At 40.5% G+C, this 27,767-nt stretch overlaps 1 protein-coding gene across 3 annotated transcripts; it reads right to left on the reverse strand.

Annotated features, from left to right (window-relative positions):
* Nucleotides 1–5,794: 5,794 nt before the first annotated feature.
* ADHFE1 (alcohol dehydrogenase, iron containing 1) lies at nucleotides 5,795–27,330 on the reverse strand. Of its 3 annotated transcripts, XM_027702130.1 has the most exons (15): nucleotides 27,215–27,330; nucleotides 25,498–25,535; nucleotides 23,207–23,250; nucleotides 22,960–23,013; nucleotides 21,633–21,787; nucleotides 21,269–21,465; nucleotides 20,787–20,864; nucleotides 19,490–19,595; nucleotides 18,122–18,274; nucleotides 16,910–17,008; nucleotides 15,897–15,975; nucleotides 15,682–15,778; nucleotides 12,373–12,530; nucleotides 8,557–8,685; nucleotides 5,795–7,958 (listed from the first exon to the last, which is right to left on the reverse strand). In XM_027702130.1, the coding sequence occupies exons 1-14, from the start codon at nucleotides 27,271–27,273 to the stop codon at nucleotides 8,602–8,604; spliced, it is 1,401 nt and encodes a 466-aa protein (XP_027557931.1). In that variant the 5' UTR covers nucleotides 27,274–27,330; the 3' UTR covers nucleotides 5,795–7,958; nucleotides 8,557–8,601. The 3 variants fall into 3 exon arrangements, with proteins under 3 accessions (XP_027557931.1, XP_027557846.1, XP_027558016.1); XM_027702045.1 differs by having other exon boundaries at nucleotides 5,795–8,685; XM_027702215.1 differs by lacking the exon at nucleotides 27,215–27,330 and adding an exon at nucleotides 25,799–25,880 and having other exon boundaries at nucleotides 5,795–8,685.
* Between the last annotated feature and the right edge of the window lie 437 nt (nucleotides 27,331–27,767).

The following is a 27,767-nucleotide window of genomic DNA, read 5'->3' on the forward strand; positions in this document are numbered from 1 at the left end:
ACACTTGAGTAAGTCCACATGATGATTATCCAGAAACACAATGCCCAGGACTGCAAGGTTCAAGTCCCGCAGAGCTTGTGCCAGCAGAAGGGATTGCACTAAGCCAGTATTAAAGCTAGGGCTAGGCTGAGCACGTGGAGGCTTAACAAGCTTTCATATACTGGTCATGTACTGGTAATCCACAGAAAGCATTAAAAATGTCAACAAAGGAGCGATATGTCCAAACTGGGCTGTGACAACAATAGCTGATTAAAACGCTAAACTTTATTACATTTGTCCTTGATTTATTAATTTTTCAGGCTAATTGATCAGTGATGTCTTTATTCTGCTGATAAAGTACAGGGATTTTTGTATGGTTTTTTTTCTTTAGAATATTTAAAGATTATTTTGACTATTGGCTCCTGCTATGAACATAACCATTTTTGGGCAAACAAGCATGTTAATAAAAGCTTGTCCTGTGGTTCCTGGATTTATGCAGTGGTAGCCCTCCTGCTCTAACTGCATACTGTGTCTCACACCATATGCAGTAAAATCCACTGCTTGGCTAACCAGGCACAGAATACTTAGGATTTCTCCAATGGATAAGTCTAAATAATAAGGCAACTTGAACTGTCACCTTACATGTCTCTAGTATGTCCTCACACAGCCATCAAGCTCCTTTTGCCACGTGCAACACATGTGCTTTGTGGGGATGAAAGTCTTTGGAGGGTATCAAGTGGTATTGCCTCCTCTGGCTCAAGTTCTGTGCGAAAATGAGCACGAGAACAAGGACCATCATTATTGGCACTCAGAAACCCCAGTTCCAGAAACTTAGAAAATAGGAATTAGAAGCTGCACTAAAGGCATATAAGGAGGATCAAATTTGTGAATCTCTGTTTGATCCAGACTTAAGCTACGGGCCTGTGTGAAGCAGCAAGGTAGCACAGGAGATGGTACTGCAACAGAGGAGGTTTTAAAACAGCATGGGAGCACCAGTCTTTGAAATGTGAGAATTTTGAGGTAGCTTTTGTGCAACCATTTCATCACATGACCACAGAGCATACAGGTATGAGTCTGGAGGGAGGGGACTTCCTCTGATGCCAATTATCCTAAAAGTTTTTGCAGAGATGAGACGGTTTATCTGATCTCCCTGCTGGTTTGGTCTTTGTCCTCTCTGCTGATGCTGCCAAGAAGGAGTGTCAAAGATCTTCTGCTGTAAGTACTCAACTTGTTTGTAGGAATCTGATTAAAGTAGATCACCTCAGATAACAAGAGGAATTAATGCTGCAAATACATAGGAGAGGATTTTCAATCTCATAAGCTACACGGAGGTCAGTACAAGTCACGCAGCAGCCTCTGAGATCTCTGATTTTCGCAGAACTGATGATCTTTACTTGTCCTTTTCCTCTCTCCCGTTAGCCTTTACACTTAAGCATTTACCTTTATTAATTCAGTTTTACTTGTAATCTGCTCTGTTGCTCTGTCCAGTATGAGGAAAGTACTGTACAGAGGTAACCCTGGGTGAGAGAAAACCAAAAGGGAACAGGAAAAAGTTTTTTGGGCTTTGCAACAGACATGGCACATTCTCCTTAATAATTATATAGGTTTAGATTCCTCATCCTTCAGGTTTTTATGATGTTTTTTAAAATGCATATTCTCATCTTAGATGTCCCTCTGAAGTCTGATGTTCGTATATCCTCTCAACTTGGTCAGCCAAAAGTGGTATACTCCTGGATCCTAGCATTTCAACTTTCTCTCTCTCTAGCATGTAACCATGTTATATATTCACGCTCAATGTCTCAGCCATGAATAATTGTATGCAGATGTTTGCACTCATGTCAGTTTTTCCCAGTGCCTTGCTTGCTGTGTGCATGCAGATGTCTCTGGTGAAGGACATACTTACACTTTAAACGCCCATCAACCGACCCTGTGCTGCCTTTGGTGCTTCGGTGATTTTAGCTTGGCTCTATTGGGTAGGTCCCCGAACCGTGCTTTACAGTTGGTGACGTTATAATTTCTGACACGAGAAGTCACAAATGGTTACTTTACTATCAAAATCTGCCCAATAGCTCTCTGCTCAGTTTTGCCAATGGAGAAGTCCTAATTTTAGGACTTCTATTTAAAATACCAGTAGGTATGAAGTACACCAGCTTGACCACACCAAGAACTAACGTTGGGAGATGGCTACATGAAGGCTGTGGGATGTGTTATTCTAGGATGTCCTAACTGTCAGAAATGCAAATGCTGCCACTGCGAGTGTGTCTGAACGGGACCCACATGCTCCAGAGGTGGGAGCAGAGGCTGCAGCCCTCTGGAAGGGAACACCGAAGTGCCACTGCTCACAACACAGCACTGACACGGCTTTGACCCTTCCTGGGGAGGCTCTGATCCACTAAAACAAGTGTTACAGAGGCTCTAAGGTTTCAGTGGTGTAAGGCAAATGCAGTTCAGGCTCTCTTCAGGTTAATTCCCATTTGTTGCTGCTTGGATAAGCATGTAGTGACAGCTTTCATGAGGCAGGCACCTGTCCACTGGAAAATGGATTATGACCACCAACTCTTGCACATAAACGACTGAGCAATCATCTAATGGTCACTAGTGAGACACCCTAGGTCTGTGCTGGTGACCTAGAGGTGAAATGACTTTCTTTGTCTGAATCCCTGAAACATTCAGACCCCTGATTGGGTTGGGGGGGAAGTTCTTATCTAAACCACCATTAATCTTTCTTAAGGTGAAAAGGTCAGAAGAGCAAGTTATTCAATGTTAACTGTTTTATTATGCAATCAAAAAAGCTTCTCTATTTCCAATGCTGTCTTAAAATATACAGCAACACTTAAACATCCAACCTTTCACAGTGGTTTTTTGAAAGTGATGTCAGCTTTTAGATAAATGACAAAGTCCATACACAGTCAGCCCCCTACAGCTGTGTCCATAGCCATACCAACAATGCCACACAATGTTTTCCTTAAATCCCATAAAGGCAAGTGACAATGCCACAGAATGAAGCGATAACGTATTAGAGCTGCTGACAATCAGTCTTTAACATGTGTTATCCATTTGACTGCAGGTGTAAATCAGCATTTCAATGTCAAGTTGCTAATTTAGGGCTGTATGGTCAAACATCTAAACAGAGTATCCCAGAAAAAGCACAAGTGCACTGTTAAAGTAGGTCAAAGTCACTGCAGGTCAGGGAACACAGAGAAAAAGTTCCCCATCAATAAACCAGTGGGTCCTATGATATATATATATATATATATATATATATTTCATGATGCAGGCATATTAGATTAAATTGAACATTTAATGGGAGCTCAGACAACCAACATTCTGTCACTGCTCAGCTGACTTTGGTTGTGCACGTGCTGTCAGCGTACTTGACCACAGAACCAAGCTGTGTGGTTCTACAGGGTGAAATGAATTACCACGTGAATTATCTTCAAAGGATACATGTCACGTTTCCTCCGCTTTCATTTAACTGTGCCACCTCATGGATGTACATTAATTTTTCCCCTTTAATTTCATATTAGAGAAATAAGGAAAATATCTGCTGCCATTTGTTGTACTTAGAGTTCTCTGAAAATGGAGTACATGTAATTTTTCAATAGAAACTAGAGACTGAAAGTATTTGTTTTAATCTCCCTCTCCTCCACCTAGGAAAGCAGTTAACTTAAGAACCTGATTAACGTTCCATTGAGCTGTGTCAAATGGTTGTTCCTCTTATTATTTGGCTGTAAACATTTTCTACCAACTCACTCGTGGCAGCTGTTTCTGTACAATGGGGAAAAAAAGAAACAGAATTGCATTTTAGAGGACTATTTAATGGGAGACTGGGACTGGTAAAATATAAAACTGCATTCAGAAACATTGCATCTAAGGGAACCGTAGTGTTCCTAATGATAGCCCAGGTTTTGGGCTTTTTTTTTTTTTTTGTGTCTCAATTTCACTGAGAAATTCAGAGGAGCAGTAGAAGCTTCTGCTTATTTTCATGGACCACTACACATAAAAATATGCACTAAACATTTTGTAACAAACTGACCATGTGTGATTTCTCATATGTACACTGCAACCCAATGCGCAGATGGAGTCTGCAAATTCAGTCACTGGACAGTCCCACCACACCACTGCTTAAAGAGAAACTTCTTCTTCTGTAGGTGGCCTGGTGGTACATCAAAGATTAAACCAGGTCTCGAGGAAGGATTAGCAGGGGTGGGTTGGTGTGGAAGACCCTCTTCTCACTGCTCAGGGCTGACACTGCAGCAGACAAGCAGTTTGTGTGCTGCTGCATGAGCTACAGCTCCTGGAGAGATCAGGAAAATGGTGGCATCATTTTCTGCATTCACTAGCTGGTGTTTGGATTTAAAATAAGTACCTTTTCCTTTAGAAAGCTCACAGGGATGGTCTGAGGAAAAATGGAGACCCTACCTTTAGGCCTCTTGCTGCATTGCATCAGATTGCCCTTGTCCCTTCTGCACAGACAACACTTAATGCAGTGACAGATTTACTAGGTAGGAGCTGTTGAGTCCAAGACACACTGCACGTGTCCTGGAGCACTGTGATACTTAAGCAGATTTACTCGGGGGTTATGGAGAGGGCCTAGACAGAGCTGGGCTGTGTCCCTTAACCATTGCTCTTTCTCATTCATTTCTTCAGGTCTCAGGGGGATGAACAGCCAACCACAAGACAGAGGATGACAGACTTGGCACAGGAGGGTGCGACGAGGAATGAGCATACATGTAACCTACCCGTAGTTTCTTCCAAGTTTATTCACACAGGAAGATGGTGAGAGTTTTTGGAGATTTAGGCATGTTGGTTACATATTTTTTGCTTCATTGTCTTTTTGCTTTAAATGCTGATAAAATCAGCACTGGAATGGGAAGAGGCAAGGGAAAAGAGGGGATGGACAAACTACTGTACCAGTTGCTCTCATTTTTATATCACAAGCAGAAACCCTGCGAGCTCTACCTTGTGAGGGGAGTGGAGTGAGCTTTTCATTTTTGCACTCCAGGTGAAAATATACCCACTGGTAAACTACTTTCACCAGCATTTTCATATGCACTCGTTCACACTTGCTCCCCAAAGCTAATCTTATTAATGTAGATGGACTGAGTGAGTAACCAGATGGGCCAGGTTTTGTTTTGTGTCTGCCTGCACAGAACTCAGAGAATACAAGACTAGGGAAAAGAAATAGCAGGTGAATGTCCACAGCAAGAATCACGAACGTGATAACTCCCACTCTAAAAGGAGTCCCTAAAGCCTCTTCAAACCATCCTTTTGTCATGACTGAATAGCTGACATGTATGCTTACTTAAAACCTATTCAAAAACCATGGTCTATATGAACTGGACATTTGTTCTTCTTTATATAGAGACTGACAAATCCTTTTATATAGTTACAGCTGTTTAAGGCAGGAAGTAAGTCTTTGACCCTGCAAGGAAGAGGAGTGACTCAGTCAAGCCCTACTACTAGCAAGTATGACGTAGAAGGATCAACAGTGTTGTCATGAAATATGTAATAATATTTACAACTGATTATGTACTAGTTATGTATTGTGTACTGATTATGCAGTCCTAAATGTTCACAGAAATACTATGCAGCAGTTCAGAGGCTTTTACTTCTGGAATGCTTCTACCACTGCTCTCAGTTCTCACTCAATGTTTTTGGGTGCACAGTGCCAAGCTCACGAGGCAAGTGACTAGGCAGGAGGAATCATTATGGTCCATGAAGCCAGTGAAAGCCTCCTCCTCTGAATAGTTTTTGTTCATAGTTACCTTGTAGGATTGAACTAAACATGACAGAGTTAAACACTGCTCTCAAACACTTTTGAACAAGCTTGTGTTTATTTTTGTTATTTGCATTTCAGCATCATCTAAACATAGTAAGAGATCTATCACAGAGGGCTTGAGTAACAGAGTGGTAACAAGAGCCACAAGAACAAGCTGCCCAGACTTCACACATATGCCAAATCACTGCTGGGCACTCAGAATTACAGTGTCACCCCAGCTCCCCATACAAATGCCAGACTCATGCACAAAATCGACATGTTCAAAGATACAGATACATTTGACCAACTAGGTTGTTTCAGTACAGAGTAATTTAGTAAGATAATACATGAAAAACTCCACATAACTCTTCAGCTGTGAATAAAACTACAATTGCCTGTGAGCCAGGGTGTGACTCCCTGTCACATCACCACTATTTGAAAGACAGCACTGTGGGGTGACATGAGCTCCCCCATTTTTTCCTCAGCAAATTTGCACTAGTAACTAACAACTGGTGGTGGGAAAACCACTACTTGTGTAGCTGATATCCATGAGTGAGATTTCACAACCAGTTTAAGTCAGCTGAAGACTCTGATCTGCGAAAGGACTGTGGAAGACAGAAAGGGCCCTTCTTACAGCACCATCTGCTTATGTTGGGTTAGGTATTACATCAAACCCTTTGTCTCATCTGCAAAATACGGATATCAGTGGGGGTATGAGGTTTTATTTAAAAACTAGCAAGAGCTCTGGGTTATCTGGTATAGGAAGTTAAGTGTGAGGTTCTGTCAGCTGGAAATGCAGCCTGCCAATAACTGCCATACTGGCATAAATGGCAAATAAAAAGTGTGCTGGAAGGAAATATCCTACCTCCCTAACTAGCCCAACAAAGTGCTCTGCTGAAGTGATGAAATCATGTGCTGTTCAGTTCCCCAGAAAGTATATTCTCCCTAAATGCAGCATGACTGCCATGACTTAGGCTCCTGTACAAAAATATTCTCTCTTCAGGACTACAGCTTGGAGAAAGACAGGAGTGGAAAGACAAAACAGGTCAAAAGTTTATATAGAACCACAGAGTGGTTTTGGTTGAAAGGGACCTTAAAGATCATCTAGTTCCAACCCCCAGCTGTGGGCAGGGACACCTTCCACTAGACCAGGTTGTTCAGAGCCCATCCAGCCTGACCTTGAACGACAGGGTTTGACAGAAGGTTTTGACAAAAAGGGTTTTTTTTCCAAAACATGGAAGCTTCGCACAATATAACAAAGTGAAGCTCTTGCTATTACATCACCCCTCATGACAGAGGTACTTGTGGGCAATTTCAGCAGAGGAAAAGATTCAGAATGACATGGAAATCAGATTTGTATCCCAGCACAGGCTGAGGCATACTGGCAGTGCAGTCCTATGGCAACTAAACCTGTTCTGTTGCTAAAAACAACCAGGCTTCAACCATAGCATCCATCCACCTATTCTAACAGCACTAAAACAGATCCAGTGTCAATATTGAGTACACATCTGTTCTCAGATTCTAGGAGAGCACTAGCTTGATCAGACAAACATCTAAATGCAGAGGTGAAAGTATAGAGCTTTCTACTTCAACAGGGTGACTGAAAAGTGCTCCCTTCCCAGCAGAAAGAAACAAGCACACAAGAGGTTATGGGGTTCTTCTCACATTTGTCTTGTGCTGTGGTAGCTGCATGAATCAGATGCTGAAAGAGTTCAACACGAAGCAGAAACTGATTTAAATGAACTGTACACACAGCCACATGAACCTTTCAAAAAAAGAAAAATAGTATTAAAATTTTAGTTTCATTTCTCCCTTCCCCACTTCCCTTTCTCAGTTGACAGTCAACCAGCTGGTTAACTGCTCTGAAGGTGCAGGCTCATTCCCACATTTAACCAGTGCTCCCCACGGGGCACTGTGCAGCCATATGCTTCACCACCAATTTTTAATATTGAACCACAGCACACAGCCACTTCCTTAAGCTGGTGGCTGCACTCTGAGGGACAGCACCTGCAAGAGCTCAGCAGAAGCAATTGATTCACAGCAAAGTTAGACACAGTTGAGAGCTTCCTTCCACAGAAGACAGCAGGAAAAAGGAGCTCTTGCCTCCAGAGACAGAATGACCATGATGGATGCTGTCTTGCTATTATATGGTTCCTGTTGAGCATGTGACCGTGTTTTACTCTGATTTTGTTCCTCTGATGAACACTTCACATAGATCTTAAAAGGAAAGATAAATATCTGACAATACATGTGAGAATTTTAACCCAAAACAAATTTTCAGGAAGCCTTTTCCAAACAACTATGAAGTGTGTAGTTTTTTTCTGAACCAAACAATAAAAGAAGTACCCCAGTTCAATAGCCTTCTTAGCAAAACCGGATGGTAAGATGATGATAAGCAGAACAGAATACTGTAAGCTGACATTTTCTGCAGGGAACTCCCCCTCCCTAATTAATAATGATCTTACTTATTTTGTAACTAGCATGACTTTTCATAACAAAATCATGGATAATTTAAATAGAAGCATAATTTGCAAAATGGTTTGGAATATCCCTTAAAACATTTTTCCACCTTTGATTACCTCTAAAGCACAAGAAAGCCTTCACTACTACAAGAAATCTGCTCCAACTTTTATGCAAGTCAATACCACTGACTACTGAGCAAAAAGGAAACCACTGTCAAGTCTTCACTTCAAAGTACTGTTTAGCTAAAGATGAATTGCATGACCTTTTTGCAGTGTACAATGGAACAGAGGTCAAAAATACCCAAGTTCTTCCATGCTCTAAACAAATTCAGTGCTGTATCTGTAAGAAATTACCTCTGTGTTAGAATAGAGCACACTTTTCAGAACACCAAGTTTAAGCTAATAAAGCTTCATGGAAGCCTCGAAGAGGGCTGATAAGTCTTCTTCTGTTTGGGGACGTGGTGATAGCTTAGTCACTCTCTCCTAGAAGATTAAAGAAAAACTAAATTACATAAGGTTGCCAATAAAATTAATCAAACAGTAGCTGAATTATGTGTTTCTGTAATACATCCTTTACAGAGAACAACAAGGTTTTGCAAATAAGTAATCAAGTAATTAAGGTTGGGGCATCGTCAACTGTACAGGACTTTCAAGAACATACTACCTAAAACTGCCTATAATTAAATACAGAGAAGCAAGATTAGAACGTCATTCAGTTGCAGAGTCAAGTACTGCAAACATGGGCCTTGTCCGTCAAGATGTCAGTACGCTGGAGGATATTATCTTGGGAACACAGTCCCTTTTAAAATTCATTTGTCAGCATTGGAACTAGGAGTTCGAGTTTTAGGGACCAAGACTTTCAAAACCCAACATCTCTCAAGGCCCAGGAACTGCTGTAAATGGGCAGAGTAAACAGTGCTCGTAACTCAGACTGCAATAAAGGGACACGTCAAGATATGGTATGAAACTTCTTAATAAACAGCCTGACACCTTGTAATCAGAACACAAAGTAGTTGTGGTTGACCTTCATTTGGGTAATGATTCAACCGAATTTGTAGGTGCTGAAGTACCACTGGCAGAAATGAAAGCCAGGTATTTACTTCACTGCTCTGCTGGACAAAATAACCACAAAGGCAGGGGTGGAAATTCAGAAAAGCCCCATGTTACTGAGGATGAGGAGCTGTATTAGTGTAGGTGTTTGGATACTGCAGAAACACTCAGCTGAAAGGGCCTAATGCTAACGTACTCATACTTGTTATGATTAGCACTTCTGTTTCCAACAACCAATGATTTTAACATTTATTGAAATACTGGAAAGAGTTAGAGATGCCTACAAAGACAGAAGCCAGACTTACTACTAGGAATGCAGTATCTTTAGATGAATGTGGTGTATTTTGGCAAGAGGAAATTTCTATAGCTACAACCTGTTTCAACATCTCCCTTGTGGAAGATGCTGTCCCCAGCTTTAAATTCTTTCCCCTTTTTCACATGTGAGACAGTGGATGTCATTTGCTAAGGTCCTTGCTTCATGCACCAAGTGGAATGCTGGGGAAGGGGCTCCTCCAGCCCCCTGCCTGGGTGGGAGTCTGAGCTGAGCTGCCATCCTGGGTGGAGCACACACCCCTGCCCAGGGCGATGCCGCAATGCAATGCTGCAGCTGCTCCACTTCCCCCTCAGCCCGCAGGGATGCGATTTGTGGGCAGGCTGGATGTGGTTACACAGCAAGAGTACCACCACATTGCAAACTTAATGTGAAATATTGGTCTAGCATGGTGAGGAAGCCAGCTGTGAGGCATTCACAGTTCATAATCATGGTTAGCACGGCTTGTGATGAGTCTGAAAAGTGCAGCTTTGTGTGCATAATTTTACCTACAGGAGAAGCTTTGCTGGTGCATAAGTAGCAATCAAATGGTACCTCTTTCCCCATCCCTGACCAGTGTTGCTAGACACACAGACTCAGCCAAAGGGAAGCTTAAGATTCTTCTATGCAGTTTTGAAACCAAATGGAAAATTCAAATAGTACTACGGTAAAAGTGTGTTGGTTTTTTTCAGACTCACAATATGCAAAATATAACAACTCAGTGCTCAAATATTCATAAATTCATCAGGCTTACATTAGGACACTGTGGGCCAAAGTACAGTTTTGCAGCTCTGTGCACTGAAATGGCCAGAGTTATCTGTAAAGCCACACCGGGAGACAGGATACAATCAGCCTCACAGACTGTAGCATTTCCCAGCTATATCGACAGAAGGCTGCAAACGGATGCTCCTCCTTTATTGCCTCGACACAGAGGCACCAGCACTACCTCTGCACAAGCTTGCTGATATTTGCTGGTGCCCAGACAGCAAGGCCCTGGCTCCCTTAATCTGACTCAGTGCATTCTGGTCTAGTGCCAAAACCGAGTAGCTCAAGGCTCATCACTGGTTCAGCCCCATTGTAGCTGTCTCTGGGATGTCTGCAGGGGTGGGTGGGCCAGAGAACAGCCCTTCCACTCTCTCATTTTCTCTCATCCTCTCCTCTGAAACACCACCACAGGGCCAGCCACCTTAGACATCAAGAGAGCATCTTCTGCTAGAATCACTGCTGTCTGCAAATAGGATCAATTTCAATAGACTCACTTAGGAAGGAAAATAAATTCTGTTTTAACTTCAAGCACAGATGTTTGCCCCAACAGAGTTCCCACCTAAATTCTGACAGTCAGATTAGTTTTGTTTTCCTGCAGCCTGCACTTCACAGCATTGAATAAACTTTGCACACTTTTTAGTGCTATAACAACTGCATCAGACTGCTTTGCTGACACGAATGGGTCAGTGCTGTATTCTAAAGCAAACCTACTGCAAGATGAAAAGAAAAAAAAATATACCAAAGATTAAACTGTATGGACTAACTCTGTGGGTATTAACAGACTATTAAGGAACACTAATACATTTTCATCATGTAACATCTTATATACAAAAATATGGGTTGAGAAACTATCAGGTCAACTCATTTTACACAGTACAGTCATCAATGCCATGAGACCACAGTAAATGAATTAAAAGTCAATTTGAGCTAAGCTAACAAACAAACAAAAAAACCCTTCAACATCTTTTGGAGAAGAAACTTCCCCCTCCCCTAGCTATGCAAAACTAGTCTTCAATGAGATGTTTTGCTTATGATGACCTAAACCTAATTGCTTTAAAGAAACATATTAATCTAAACAAACCCCCCAAATGCCCCGCAACAATTTACATGCATAACCTATTTGATGGGTGTTCAGAGACCTTAGTTTTCTCCCTGGCTTTGCCACCACTCTGTTGTGTCTGATCCTACATAGTTGCACCTTTTTGTTGTTTTCTCAGGTATAAACCAGGAATACTAATATTTACTGTTAATATAACTGCTCTAAGTTGCTCTGAGATTCATGACTGAGAAGAACTAGACATAGTAAGAGGTCTGCTGTAAAAAACGAATAACCTTTTGGCCTAAAAAATTTTCACTTTCTCCATAGTGTTTATTTCCCTTGCAACTTGGTGGAAATAAATACTAAGTGGACAGAAGAGTCCATAGCACATGAATCAAACTCTCTTTTTACAAGGAAGACACTGGATTTTGCTTTTAGAGTGGTGTGCTGCTTTTTGCAATGTCTTTGTGGGCACTAAAATAATAAAGAGTATCACAAGTTTAATCCATATCATCCCAGGGGACCTTATTTCAAATTCTGATGGGGGTCAATGGAGCAAAAAAGCCATCTGGGAAGAAAAATGCAACTTCTCAATATGGAAAGTTTAATGTAAAGTGAGCTCAGTCATTCTTACCAGATAGCACTTGGTATTAAGGCTTTATCTATAGCCTATCTGCATACATAATTAACAGAGATAGTTACAAAAAAGCACTATCTTCTACAAAGATCAAAGGTCTATGAAAAAATCCTCTTTTTCAAAAACGTGACATTTAAAAAAAAACCCGAACATTTAGCCATTGCAGACTGCAGCATTCACTCAATCTGAAAAGAAAAACCTAAACTGTGGAATGAAACAAAACACAGTTGACTATCCGTAATTTTCTCCATGTTAATTGTTTTCATGCAGGAACAGAAATAACATTTGCTTGAAAAGAAGCAATTCTGTTTTTTCCAGAATCTGTTCTATTTTATTTGACAAGAAAAACTGTTTTGCTTTCTGTCTTACCTGAGGCAGAGTGCCTTTGACTAACGCAGGGATGTCTGCTTTGGAATAACCAATTGCAGCTAAGCCATCATCAACATTCAGATCAAATAGGAATTTCCGGAGTGTGTCTGCCAAAATAAACCCTGCATCTTTGATTCTGGCAGTGCGGATGTCAGCTCCTAAAATAAGACATAATGCCTTGACTGTAGGGTGGAGAGAGCGGAGGAAGCCTGTTCTGGACTTAATTTAATCATAATATCAGCTGAATACATATCCATACACAGCAGTCACTGCCCTAAAAGCAACATGAAGTAAAAAGAGGAATCAGCCTTCGTTTTACAGTTGGAATAGTTTGTGAAAGGTGAAATAAAACAAGATCAGAAGCAGGTAAATGCTGCCAAAAAGACTAACTGCCACATGAGGTTAACTTCCTTTTCCTCTGCACTTACAGGGAGAAGCACTTTTCAGACTGACTAACTGCTGGGAGGAAAGAAGCTAACGCATGAACGTCAATGGTATTTATTTTTATGGACAGTGTGCCAATTGCAAACTTCATTTTAATGCCTTGAGTTTGCTGACATCTAGAGGACTCTTCTGTTCAATTACACATTCACATACAGGACTAGAGCATGTAGGCTGAAAAAGGCAGGAGATGGCAGGGAAGTGTTCAGGGGGCTGAGTAAATCCTAAATTTAATTTGAGCATGTGCAGACTTGTGTAGGATAATGCAGAACTGAAGGGGAGGAACTGATATCTTTGAAACAACTATGGAACAGTAATGAAAACATTGATATAAAAAGAAAGATTACTAATATTTCTTACAGAATAGCTTGCTTCCCCTTTTTCGATGAATGGTCAGGACTTACTTAAAAGTAATAATAAAAGCATGCCCAGACAAAAGACACAGGTTCCTCCATATGATTTCTTTTTCAAAGTAACCCAAGCTAAACTGCTTCTCTGTGTAACCTCAATGATGTTACACCAGAACTATGTTAGGTCCAAGTGCCATACTGAGAGATGAGTAAGAGCACTAAATAGCTACAGGGAAAACACTTCCTGTGGTCCTCACGCAGTTCAGTGGAACATTCAAAGGGAGTTAAAGTGAACAGAAGACCTACAAGCTCATTTGAAGAGCTCAGATATTCGGGTAGTAGGACTGGCAGTGCTATAGCAGATAATGTCTGGCAGAAATTGATAAATAAGATATGACAAAGTCTTGTACCAACTCTTGTGCTATTAGGATTATGGCATGAAGTCTGAGTTTATCTTGGGTTTTGCTATGGAGGAGTAACTGAGACATAAATAAATAATAAATAAATAAATACACTATCTTCAGATAGTACAGTGAAAGGCAAAAGGAGGAGGATAAAACATGACAGTAAATGTGACTGGCACTTTAAAAATATTGCTATAGTTCTAGTACTTTCTTTTTTCTCAACCTAAAGGATACATCAGTCTTTGATTGCACTTAAGAAAATTTCTGACCACATGCACACCTATTTCAACTATTTAAGAATCCACCCAGGGAGGTATTAAGATTTTTCTGGATCTACCCAAATTCACAGCTGTACATACACATAACATAACTATTTAGTAATCTGCTTCATGTCATAAAATACCTTATTAGTCACTGCATTTGGCAACATGACAGATTTGAATCAGCTACTGTAGTCAGTTAGACCCTGGACTGGAATCAGAAGTAAACACCCCAGATGGGAAGTAATAAATTCAATTCCCTGTGACACGTTTTCGGCAGAGTCCCTTTACAGTAAGGCACACAATGACATAGTTAAAATTTCTACTGACAAAATTAATAGAACTTCTAGAGACAGAATTTATAGCAGCAGTTAATATCACAAAAAGTAAAGGAACTGCTTTTTGGCCACTTGTTTTAAAATCAAGAGCCAGAGTTCAAATTCTCTGATATGCTGTGGTGACTAGTTATCCAGAAACATTTTCTTTGTCTAATTTTAGCTCTGTGATATTGCTGCAGGATCACAGACGTTTAGTAGTTTAGTATATGATTCCAACCAGGTTTGTGTTCTGGTTTGACCACAGGCAGGACTGCATACTTTAGAGGAAGCCTGAAGAGCCTCACAGACACCGCTTATGAAATAAATGGAATTTTCCCTGAATGTAGTTTTTCTGACCATGTTATTTTACGACCTCTTGAAAATACTGTGATATTTTCACTGTCTATATAAAAGTCCCATTCTTTCTTGGGGATGTTTTCAGATTACTTATACAAGCAAGTCATAGATATGGCTTGATTGCTGTGACTTGTATACAGAAGGCTGACCATACAAGGGACTGAACACAAATTTTCCAAATACAAGGACAGTTGGCCTAACTACTTTCTCTCTACTCTCTGCACTGTTGCCTGTCTGACTGTGACTGCTCCTTAGCCAGCATAGGTATCAGCAGCAGTTTAGTTACAACACAGAGCCTAGTGCAGACAAACACCTGATCTTAGACATAAATAAATTAGCTCACTGCAGAGCCACGCTGCCACAGCTAGACTGCTAACAGCTCTGAGATTACACCACTGGAAGCTGGTTTATTACACACAGTCATGCTGGGGGTGCAATTAAGAGGTATCCTTTCTCTAAGACACCTTTTTGTGATGGGTTGCACTGATAACAAAGTGCTGTATACAAAGGTAACCTTTAAATGAGCTGTCAGCCTGCAGCATTTACTTTTATTCTGTTAAGAAGCAGAAAAGGTCATTTGGCTTGTTAATCCACTTCTTAGCCATCACATGTGTCCACAGGAGAGCTACTCCATGCTTTCCTTTGACATCAGCCACTGAAAAATTCCAACACCTACAAACAAGCTTAGGTGTACATTAGAAAAGACCCAAACCCACAGTTGTGTGCCATGGAAAAAGAGCAGGAGTGATTCGAAACACCACCCTGTTCTAATTCATTGTCACAGCAGGGAATTTGTTAGGCAAAATCCTTTTTTTCAGCAAATGCACCTGAGCACTTGTTCATTTTATGGCAACTACTCTCCATAAAGCACCAAGAGATATGCCAATTGCAGCCACTCTCCTTTGATGTGTAACAGATCTACAGTTAATTTCAGCTGTCCAGTTTTCTAGCCAAGAAGATTTCTCCAGCTTGCTCCTCTAACCACATCATTCAATATCAAAATTTAGTGTTATTCTAGCTAACTTTGCATTACACATAACTCCAGAACCCTGATTTTTAAATTTAATGCTCTCACAACAACAAACAACAATTGCTTGCACACATTTTTTTTTCCTCTCAAAACGACGTTTTGGAAAGAATTCCATTTGTACGTGTAAGCTGTATCCATAGAGATTCCTACCTAGAATCTCTGCAGCTTCCAAGTGCCTCTCAGGATGTATCTGTGCTGTGAAAGCGAACACTGCTGGGGATGTCAGCACTACAGAAAGGCCATGTGGCTGGGGGAAAAATAAAAAAGGACGTACTTTTAACTTCAATATGCTTTAATGCTCATTAATGACAGATAACAGACAACTGAAACTTATAATACAAAACCAAAGATAAACCAAGTTTTACCACTAAAGAGTGATCCACATTATAATCCTTTGGTTTATAAGTTTTCACCAAACCAGAAATAGGGTAAGACATTCCATGGCTGGAACAGAGAGCAGAGAGCAAGTGGTTAGGGCAGCACTCCTGGTATTTGGAAAATTTGCTTTCAGTCCCTTGTGTGGTCAGTTTTTGGTATGCAAGTGTCTTCAGTACAGATATTCAAAAGGTATTGACATACAGCTATGGTGTGGATATGAGGTACAGACAATCCTCATTCCTCTGCACCTCAGGGACATAGCTGTAAAAAACAGTACCTCCTTACTTTGTGAGTGTGAAGCTATATTACTCCATTGACTGGACTGAAAGATGTTCAGTTCCTGAAATAATACAGATATGCCAAAAATACCATAATTTGCATCCCTACATGATCACACTGTCTAAGAAAAATAAACGTTAATTTTAAGGTATAATTAAAAGAGTAGACTTGCTCAAAGAAAAGGAATAAAAGGAACATCTTTGAAAAGAATGACTGCTAATAACTTCACACAATTCAGTCTCTGAGATTTTCATCCAAATGAAACTATACTGACTTACAATAATAATTACAGCTCGTTTCAGCCTGCTGATTGCCTACCCTACAGACAAACTTACAGACAATTGCATCAGTTCAGGAAAAGCACAAGATTACATCATTCTGTCTCACTGCAGAAAAGCTGGCATGAAATCTAATATTTTAGATGTAATTGACTTTTTTTTTTACTGTGGTCTTTACTATCAAGGAAGGTAAAGAAGGCCATGTTTTGTAATTTTTACGTGATTGGATTTGAGTATCACAAACCAGAATACACAATCCTCATACACATAAATGCCAAAAGCCCCTCAATTTCTCACAACACACAGCTCCCTCAGCATCCACAGGCCAGGCTACAATCCCTTACTATACATTCAGCAACAAAGGCAGTGACATCTTTGACAATCTGAAACAAACACTAGCTAGAAGCTGACCTCATATGGGGTTACTATTTGTCTATACTCACCAGAGATGGACACCAGCATTGCCAAAGCCAATACCAGCAAAAGCACTTGCCAGGTGCATGTTAGCTCTTGCTTCACGGTCTTCAGGGTTTCTGATGGCTCTGTGCACAAATAGATTAGTGATTCAGGAGGGAGAAGGGGGAGAGGGCTTCTTTATGGACAGATAGACAAAACCCTCTAAGATAAGCTGAGATGAAAATGCTGGAAACAGGATCAAGTCACACTGCAGTAAGATAACAATCCTGCTTCTGGATCACTAAGTAGATCACACTGATTCAGTGAAGGGCAAGCCTCCTTTCACTTTTCCAAAAAATGAGTAAACAGAGTGAATTTAACCATATTAACCTCAGTGGTGATTTAAACAACTACTTAGGAGCTTTGGCCATTCTATGTACAGCTCAAGGATCGCTCCACTCATTAGGTGGTGGTCTAGACCCCATCACCTGTTGTGAGAAAAAGACAGGGTTCCTTGCCTTTCTATGCCTCAGGCTCCTTGTGTACTTTGACAACAAGGAGAAAAAGTCTCGTGAATAGATTCTACATGAAAACAAAAAACTATTTTGACTAGCTAGGTACTGTAAAAAGTCTTTTACAACAAAACTCCACAATGATCTTTAATAGAAGGGCACATGGTATACAAAAGCTGTATACCAGCTAAAACTTTATTGGTAGGAATAAAAATCAACATCCAATTAAGCCAATTCTTATTCTAAATTGAAGGTCTTCTTAGTACGAGCAGGTTTTCAATAAATGCATAATTTTGCACATTCGTAAGTGTATGTGGCTACCTTCTCGATGGATGTGTAAGTATCTTAATTTACTCTAATGGTCACAGAAGTTACATCAGCAGTATTTTGTTCAGTTTGTTACATATTCCCATTGTACTGTCATAAAAAGTTGATTCTTGGAAAAATATGTAACTGATGCTCCCATATTAACTGAGCAGCTTGAAATACCTTTAACAGGACTTCTAAAATAGATTCACAGAGGCATTAAAAAGCTACCTCCTCAAGAAACCTATTAACCCCAAATTTATTTTTAATTGTATTTGAAAAAAATTTTTCCTTTATTTAAGAAAAACCCCGTGTAAAAAACGAAAGTTTAATGTTGCAGCTTGCCTTAATTTAGCCTAAAATTCAAGCTCTTCCAAGCATCCCTTTCAGGGCACTAAAGACAGAACATACTGCAAGGTAGATGGCTGTTAGATGTATTACCTTTTCAAATATTTAGCCACAATACGCAGAGCATGAAGAGCCCAGACATCACTGATAGGGTTGCTGCCTTGGTAAGCTGGTCGGTTGATCGGGTTTGAAGGGCAGGGACTGCGCATGTTGTAAGGAAGAGCGGTGTATGATTCTAGAGCATGGCTAACAGAAAGATTAAAAAATTAATTATTTAAGGAGGAGAGCTGCATGTTACTGCCCTGCTGTCCTTTGAATGCAGGTTCTTATTTATTTCTAGTGTTTAACAGTTGCCAAAAACAAAAATACAATCTCATAGACAACTGGGAGAATGCCAGGCAGGCGCCTCCAGAGTGCTTCACTCTCCAACAAACACACAGACGGCAATTCAAACACAGTCACTACCTATCAGCTCACACCATGCTTAAAGCTAGGTTGGATGCATTGGCACCTTGGTGTGTAATGCTTTTCACTGAAGAACACTGTACATGTGCAATGGGTGCATTTCCTTTCTGTGGGACAGGAACTATAAGAAGCTTTAGCACGGGAAGCATCGTTAAGGTACCTTTCTTTTAGAAGTATCAACCTTTAAAAAATTAGGGGTATGATATTTAAGCTGAGTGGAACCGCCAACAGTTTAATCTCTGAGATACTCATGAATCTGACCACATAAAGAAGGGGCACTGAGTACATAGCTACATTTAGATGTTTAAAACTACAGACAAACCATTTGCATTGGTGAACAAATGCCTCGATTCCATTACACGCATTGCAGTTCAGGGTACTTCACCAAGCTTGAGAAATCACTGTTTCATTACAGCTCTATTGCTTTAATATACACAGAACCCAGAAGCAAAGTAAGCTCTGGCTCTCCAAATAGAAATGTCAATGCATTTTGTGAAAATAAAAGCTGTAGGTTTAAGATGAAGAAAATTTTGTGCCAAGTGAACAGCAAATTAAAGAGGTTCCAAAGATGGCCATAATTGGGTGAAGACCTGCCAGCATCTCAGAAGCCTTTACAAACTTTTATTGACACATCATGGCTTTTGTTAGAAAATCCTTGTTCTCTATTCCCTGCCATGTCTGTGAGACATGACAACTGCTGTCCAAATTCTGATTAATCATCTCCATGACCTCTTAAAAAAGGACACCTGGAGCCTCTTCCCTGACAGCAACCATCCTGGAAGCAAATTTCTGCAAATGAATGATTTGGTTCCATACATTCTGAGGGAGGCAGTGAAACTAAGAGGAAAGTATAACAGAGCTCACCTTAACAAGAAGAGCAAAAGGAGAAAAAAGATCATCTTTTTCTGCTCCCAAAATATATTTTTTTCTACAATCATCATAGTAAAAATACAAAAATGTAATAAGTTCAGGTAGCAGCCTACACAGAAAACTCACCAAAGCACATCAAAGCCACTGTTGGCCACTATTCGTTCAGGCATAGACAGTGTGTGCAAAGGATCAATGATGCCTAATGTTGGCTTAATGGCTCTTGAAGCAATACCTGCAATATGTAAGTGAGGGAAATCGGTGAAAGATTTTTTGCAACAAAATAGGACAAGCTTAATGTTCAAAACATCACAATAGGGAGGGGAAATTATTTGAAACTATGAACGTAAAAGTGAAGAGAGAGAAGGGAGAGCAAGGAGTACCTATAAATGTAGATCATAGGTATCTTACTGATGATGAAGTCCCTGTAACAGGCTTATATGATTTGAGACTTTTGCCTGAAGTGGGAATAGCATTCTCTCTCTGTTTGCAACACTCCCTGAACAGCCTATACTTGCAAAATGTCTGTGCTGCATGGCATCTGCAGTATTCCTTAATTTGTATCTCCTGTGAACAATCAGAGGGCATAACTGGTTTGGGACTACAATCGATTGCTATTGCCAATTGCTGTCTGCAGCATCTGTAATAACCATGCCCTCGTATTTTGGTTATGGAGGCACAGATGTAGCTTTGAGGGAGAGACAGACAGACACAGATTGATTGACTACGTATAGACTAGAAAACTCTTGAGCTATTATCAGAACATCTTAGCATACCCATTTGGGTCCCAAGTACTGCAGACTGCATGGCATATAAAATGTTTAGTAGTAAAACCTCATGTTTAGAAGTAAAACCTCGAAACAGCTATGAAGCTCAAGATGACATTTTAGCCTTAATCTTTATTTGGCAGGGATGAAAAGGCCAAGGGAAGACTGTCCCTCACTTGCACAGCATCCCAGGCCTGAGGTTTCAAAAGTCAGGAAAAGGAACATTTGGTTGCAATTACACAACAAAGAAACAGAAGTCTTAAAAGCAGAAAGAAAAATACAGAGGAAATAAGGAACAGTTGGTTGACCCTGAATATAAGTAGAAATTTCCTTTGCAATTAACATTTTCTGCCATTTAAGGACTTGAAAGATTTTAGTTTCCTGTTTTGCCTTCAAACTATAATCCAATGTATTACATAGGTATTTCATTATGTTAATATGCTATGAATTTAATTCAAGGAGGAAACCATTAAGCTCTTCAAATTTGCCTGTGGCAGTTGACTCAAACAAAATGACACCTGAAATGACATGCGGTATCCCTTCCTTTCATGGCAGGGAAATAACAAAGACATTGGAAAAGCAATTGTCTTGCATAGCATACAAAAAAAACCCACAAAACAAACAAACAAAAACCCCCAAACAAAACAGCAAAACCTCACCAGTTTTAACTTTTAGTTCTTTGAAGTCAAAAATGGCAACACCAGTGGTTTCACTTCCAGTGCCAGATGTTGTAGGAACTTAAAAGGAAGAATGGGGATAACAACAAATAAATAATATATAATATTGCAAAATAAGTAAATAAAACCACAATAGTAACACCACCAAAAATACAGGAACCAGGAAATCTTGGAGGAATCCCTGATCCAAAGCCAATAGGTCAAAGAGAAACTGTTACTTTGATCTCTTTTCTCAGTAAAAGCAGTCTAACTGAGCTAAACAAGACAAACTAATTACAACAGCTCTGATTTTTACACTGAAGTAAGTAGCAAAATTGCTGCTGAATACAACTAGAGGAGAAGTAAGCCCAGAGGAAGCTGAAATAATCATGGTAAACTGATTTCAATAGAAATATCACAGAGAGTGTAGAATAACTCCCCTTCCCCCAAGCCCTCACTCTCCACACACATCCCTCCTGCTTTACCTGCAATCAGTGGCTTGAGGGGAACAGTGACAGGCTTCCCTTTCCCAATAGGAGCATTGACATAATCCAAGAATTCTGATGTCGGGCTGGCTGCATACAGGTTGGCAGCTTTACAGGTGTCTATCACAGACCCACCTCCAACAGCAACATAGGCATCAAACTCTCCCTTTTTGGCAAATCTAATGGCGTCCAGGAAACTTGGAAAACAAGAAAGGATTTCCAATTAGTCAGGATTAAACCAGTACATAGGGAAACTAACTATTAAGACCAGCATGCAGGTCACAAGGTGTTTAAACAGCCACAGGGAATGCTGGAAAGGCCTAGGAACTACCTGGAGAAATGCACTGTCAGAAGTGAGTAGTACCTTTGGTCTGTTGGCTCCACCCGGACATTATCATATATCTGAAAGTTTATACCATATTTTGCCAAGGAATTCAATACTGCATTTACAGGAGGGAGTTTGGAGAGGTTTTTATCTGTCATCAAACAAACTCTTCTAGCACCAAGATTCTGCAGGTCCTACAATAACAATGACATTAAAAACCAAATGACTAGTAAAAATCATACACTGAACAATTTAAAAACTAATCAAAATCAACAGATCAATTAATAATAAAAGAACCCCAACCTAAAAATAGTTGGTTATTGTAAAATTTTTAAAACCATAAAACTGAAGAAAAAGAGCATTAACCACACACATATAGGATGCAGAAAGCAGCATAAAATTTAAAGTTGCCAAACGGATATAGTTGAAGTCTTACGGTAGAAGAAAACTAAAGTTATTGAACCACATGGTTAAGACTAGAGTAAAATGTAAATTTTTTTTTTAAAATAATTTTCCTACACAATTTCTGTGACAATAAAAAGGTTTTTTCACAGGTTATCTCCCCTAGATGCCTACCAAAGCACAGGATCAAAATCTTGGAAATTTAATACTGAATATTAATTTATTGATTAAAAATCAAAATAAGGTGTCAAAAGGGAGAAAAATAATACATCCTAACCTTTGCTAAATTAATTGTCACAATGATGAATGAAGTGATACATGCAATTCTAAATAATTCTAATACTATTTGAAGACAGAGGTTCTGTCTGATTTCATTTACTGACTGTTATCTTGCTTTACAAATTTGCAAATAAAAAAGAGAATTGTTAATGCCAGAAAAGCCAAGAAGGAAAAAATGATAAATGAAAAAAGCCAGTGATAAAGGCAAACTGGAACAATGTATTCAGGTGAATCATCTCACATTGCTGAAAAAAAAATTCTTCATTTTCACGGTGCAAACTCAGAGCTGAATGAGTATCTAGTTAATTTAATGGAAAGTCTCTAATTCATCTTGAGAAAATCCTGGTGAGTCACCAGGATTCAGAACTTTCTGAATTAAATTCCCTGTCAGTGAAAAATATTGTTGCATAATCCTAGCAAATCATCAATTATCTAATTATCCCCCAAGCTGCATTTCATGTTCTCAGTTATACCACAGCAACATTGATGCAACATGCTTCTGTTCTGTACCCAACAGTATTTTCCAGCCTTTTTACACTGGTATATATGACAACACATACTGCAAATCAGTGGAGATTCAGACACGCCATAAATAAATTTTCCTTCATAAAACGGATTGATAGCACCATCAGCCCTTTAGAAAGTAACTTCTCACCCGAGATGGACTTACACCACAGCAGCTTACCATGCCAATCTCTTTTGTAACTCCTTCTCCATATCGGATGTTTGAAATGGCCATCTACAAAAAAAAAGAACAAATCAAAACCAAACAACCTTTTTTTTCTGGAAAAATGGATAAATGGTATCTACTACCACACAGACAAAGTGAAATATAAATATTTAATAATGTAACTATTTGTTAAATGCCATGTTTAGCAATTAGTGTTTTGTATACTACTTTTAAATCAAATACATTTGATTATTAAACCTACCTCAAATGCATAGTCTGTATTTCCCAGGGTAGGCCGCTCAGGGACTGGAATGGAAATGAAACAGTAAAATTAGAGAACAAAAAGTTATTGCAATCTGTTTCTCAACACTAAAGTTGACAGACTTCCTTGCTTTTAGAATCACTAACATATTTGCACAGGTTGTCTCAGCTTGTCTGGATAACAGTTACCCATTTCATCCCTTGTTGGTTGTGAGATTATCTAAGTACTTGATTTGATTAATATAGTTCCGCAAAACAAGTATTTTTTTCCCTTCTTTCAAGAATTATTTCCTATAAAAACCGAACAAGTTAGCAGGAAGTTTGTATGAGAATGTTTGCAGTCTGCAAAGACCAGAAAAGCACATGATAAGTAGAATCGAGTATGTGCAGAGCACACAGGGTGCTACAAGCTGGGAGGTGCTAGAAATGTGTAGGGGCTAGATGATAACCTTCAGAACAACTTTTAAGACAAATCCATGAGACATCCTCCATATACACCTGGATAGAGAAAATCTTTTGTATGTGTGGGAGCAATACTGACAGGTGTTTACACTTCTCTTTACTTCTGCCTAGTCCTGAACTCACAGGTGAAACTGAATTGCTTGCTAGAAAAGTAAGAAACTGCATGCATTTCTAATAATAAATAAGAATCAGTGTGTTACTATCAACCTTACTTAGAAGAAAAGATATTTATGAGGACAGTCTTTCAGTCACAGCCTCTCTCTGTCATGTCATTCTTGCATGAATCATCACAAAACTCAATTTCTGGCATATCCTGATTTTGCCACAGAGTGAAACAAACCACATCAACTGACACTGCCCATTCTTCTCCAAGGAAAGGTCAGATGAGGCATTCTGCTCTTCCTGCTGAAGTCATGCCTTACATGTGCTATATTAATTGAAAATATGTAATTTGGGTTCAGATCCAATGAGTGAAGCCATGATAATGAATCACAGACACTCTGGGGTGCACTGAAGCACTGACCCACAACAGTAACACACAGATGTATTAAAATCCTTTATGCACTTTCTATTGAAGCCCAGGCCAGCTGCTATCAGCTCTTTCATTGCCACCTCTTGCCAGGCTGGACATGTTTGACCTCTCCTGGAGCTTGAGTCTGCTGTACTTTCAGTCATTAATTTGACAGGCTAAGAACATGTCCAAATCATTTACTCTCTTGCTTTCTGATAGTATAATAGATGTCCTTTTGTTGTACTCTTGAGCCAAACTTAACTTCCAGGAAATTTGACTGAGTTCAAAAACGGCACTATTTCCTTGAACACTGCCAAGAAACATAAAGAACTTTTATTTTTCCTCTACAGTCACTTTAAATCAATTCTGACTATTTAGAGACTTACTGAACTGATATCATCTTGCTACACTATAGACTCAACTGATGCTTAAAACTTACGGAGTGTGCTTAACTAAGACTTCTGTTTAGGAAGAGCTTAGTTTGAATTGACTGAGTAGAACATCAAGCAGACAAGCAGAAGAATGAGATTCTGTTTCTCAGCTGTGCTATTGTCTTCCTGTATGATGGCCTTGGACAAGACAAGTATCTGAACATAGATATGGCTTTTCTATATGTGAAATGGCAATGGCAACTTTTCAAAAAGTGTCTTCAGTAAAACATGTGAAACCAAGCTACTCAGAATTACCCATTACAGAAATTATGGCCCAAAAATACTAATTTTTAGTGGATCTGGAGACCAATCAGCTATCTGGAGACTGACACAAATAGTTATTCTCATAGCCTCCCTACAGTCCATGCACACAGAAACTCCTCCAGGGTGGCTTGGTTACTCAGCACAGGCCTCCTGCTCTGACTCCACAACCCTGGCCTGAGCTGCCTTCTTGGCACTGACTGTATAAAAAGTCTACAGAGATTTTATTCTCCACCTTTGTGAATAGCTACTTCTTATCCATAATGCTTCATGTTTCCTTTCTAATGTACCAGGTGTGTATCCAAAAGCAGATCTAAAGTGGAGATGGCTCAGGTGGTGACAGCAGTAGTAGCAGCCAGAGCAAATGTCTGATCAACATGCCTCAAGGTATGGGGAGGGAGGGGACAGGAGGCAGTAATTTTGGTTTATGTGGGAACAGTGAATCTCTCCAACAATAACCAGTATCCCTGTACAGCTGCAAAATACAGACTGCTTACCTTATCCTTCAAGCTGCTCTCTTTCCCACCTGTTACCTACACCTCTGCCTTGGTTACACTGATACATATGGTTCTGCAGGGCCACGGTCTCCTACAGAATTTTACTCTGGAAGCGCAAATTAAGTCTTACCTTGGGAGTAAGTGTGGCCATGGCTCGGGCACCGACATCTAATTAAAATGTTAAAAAAAAAAAAAAAAGAAAAGTATGGTTAAAAGGGGAAACTAAAGCAGACAAACGAATCTGTCCTTGCCTAAAAGTCTCCTGCAAGCACCCATTCCAAGAGCCTCCAGCGGTGTGCGGCGGGAGGGAGGACGGAGTGGCCGCTGCTTTTCACTCTCCACACGCGGCTCCCGCCCGGCCCCGGCCCCCGGCAGTGCCGGCCCCGGGGGGAAAACCCATGGCCCTCGGTGTCCCGTCCCGCCGCACTCACGCTGCCCGCTCCAGCTGCCGCAGCAGGCGAGCGGCCCGCGCCCGCCCCGCCGCCATCGCGCACTTGCGGCCGGACGAGGATCGGGATTAGGACGGGGACGGGACGGCGGCAGCGCCTCCTCCCGGGTCAGGCGCCGCTTCCCGGCCCCGCACCAGTCGCACGGGTTAAATAAGAACTGTCCGCATTCAGTCCCTCCCCAGTCAATGCCCCTGCGGTCAAAGCAGGCACCGAACTGCAAAACCCAACCCGCGCCTGTTTCAAGGCAAGCAAAGCCTGATTGCTAAAATACACAACACAGAGTGCCCATGAAGAGCCACTGAAGTACAGTTAGGGCTGAGCGCGGGTCATAGTACTTGTCACGGAAAAATACTGAAAGTAGTTCGATTGCAGAGTAAAAATAAATAAAAAAGCCACGGTCCTGAGCATAGGGCAATTAGCTTAAATACTTTTCAGACTTTTTTAGTAGTGTCCAGCGACAGGATGAGGAGCAATGGCCATAAACTAAAACACCAGAAGTTCCACCGCAACACAAGGAAGAACTTCTTTCCATTGAGGGTGGCAGAGCACTGGAATAGGCTGCCCAGGGAGGTGGTGGAGTCTCCCTCTCTGGAGACGTTCAAATCCCACCTGGACGTGTTCCTGCGTAACTTGCTGTAGGTGACCCTGCCTCGGCAGCGGGGTTGGACTAGATGATCTCCAGAGGTCCCTTCCAACCCTAAGAATTCCATGATTCTGTGAAATTACATAGTAAACTACAGTGCAGGATGAGTCAAAATGTGTAACCACATTCTTAAGATTCTCTAAGGTATACTGCTTAGCTGACAGAAATGTATATCAGTATTAAGCAAAGGTGATATTGGATTCTGACAAAGAAAGCATCATTTTTCTGTTGTAGCAGGTATTTTGCCTTTGCATACTGCTATGTTTTATTTGAGAGTTGCAAAAAAGGTTAATGCATCAAATAAGGAATTTATTTGCAATACAATTTAAAGGCAGGCAGCTGGTGTACTCTGGGTCTCCAGGAAAGAAAAAGTACTTCAGATATTGAAGATACTGAAAATTTCCGTTTTGTGGACATGCAAGTATCTGGTGTTTCTGCCCATGGCAGAGGGGTTGGAACTAGCTTTAAGGTCCCTTCTAACTCAAACGATTCTGTGATTCTATGAATGGATCAGCTGAGCTTAAAAAGGACGATTTTGCAAGGTGCTGAGCTCAGAAAAGCATATTAATGGCCTGACCAGGCACCTACATGAAGCTGTGAAACCATCCATTTGTGAGAACCAGAAACTGTTAGCACCACAGGGGCACCTGCACCTCTGCTCAGGTTACTTCATCACTGCTGGAAATGCACAGACCGCTCAGGATTTTGGTGAAGAAAGTTTACCAATAACCTCATCAACAGCATAGAATACTTACGAGGTGTGTGTATGCATTGTGAAAGACCCCATCTCTCTGGCTGAGCAGGTAAAAGACATGCCCTGTGGCAATGCCTGGAAGTTCAGAGGTCTGGAACGTATCTCTAAACAACCTTTTCCACCTGTTCAAGTGTTTTTTGCCCCTGCTTTGTCTTGATACTCACACTGAAGGCTTGATAACAGAGGGTTGTGTCCACAAGGCCATTCCTGACATCAGCAAGACTGAAGCAGCCTGCAGCAGGGCAAACTGCTCAGCACAGGGACAAGAAACATTTAAGAGGCAAACAACACATGGTTGAGTGCTACTCAGTCCATCAATGCCATCCAAGCCCCAAGGTGTACACACCCCTTCTGCCCTTGGCAGCTGCCTTACACAGACGTTTTCCTTTAGGATGCTTTTTGCTGAAGCTGCCATCCGAACTGAACTGCTACAAAATAGGACAAGAGAACTGCTATAGTCACCCAGTTTTTTCAAAAACTCATTTGCAGTGAGGCATTATAATATCACTAACAATTCACAAACTTGAAAGTTTGAAAACCTAACTGAAGAGAGA

This window comes from Neopelma chrysocephalum, unplaced genomic scaffold, assembly GCF_003984885.1.
Source record: "Neopelma chrysocephalum unplaced genomic scaffold, ASM398488v2 Primary Assembly neopelma1_22, whole genome shotgun sequence".
NCBI lineage: Eukaryota > Metazoa > Chordata > Aves > Passeriformes > Pipridae > Neopelma > Neopelma chrysocephalum.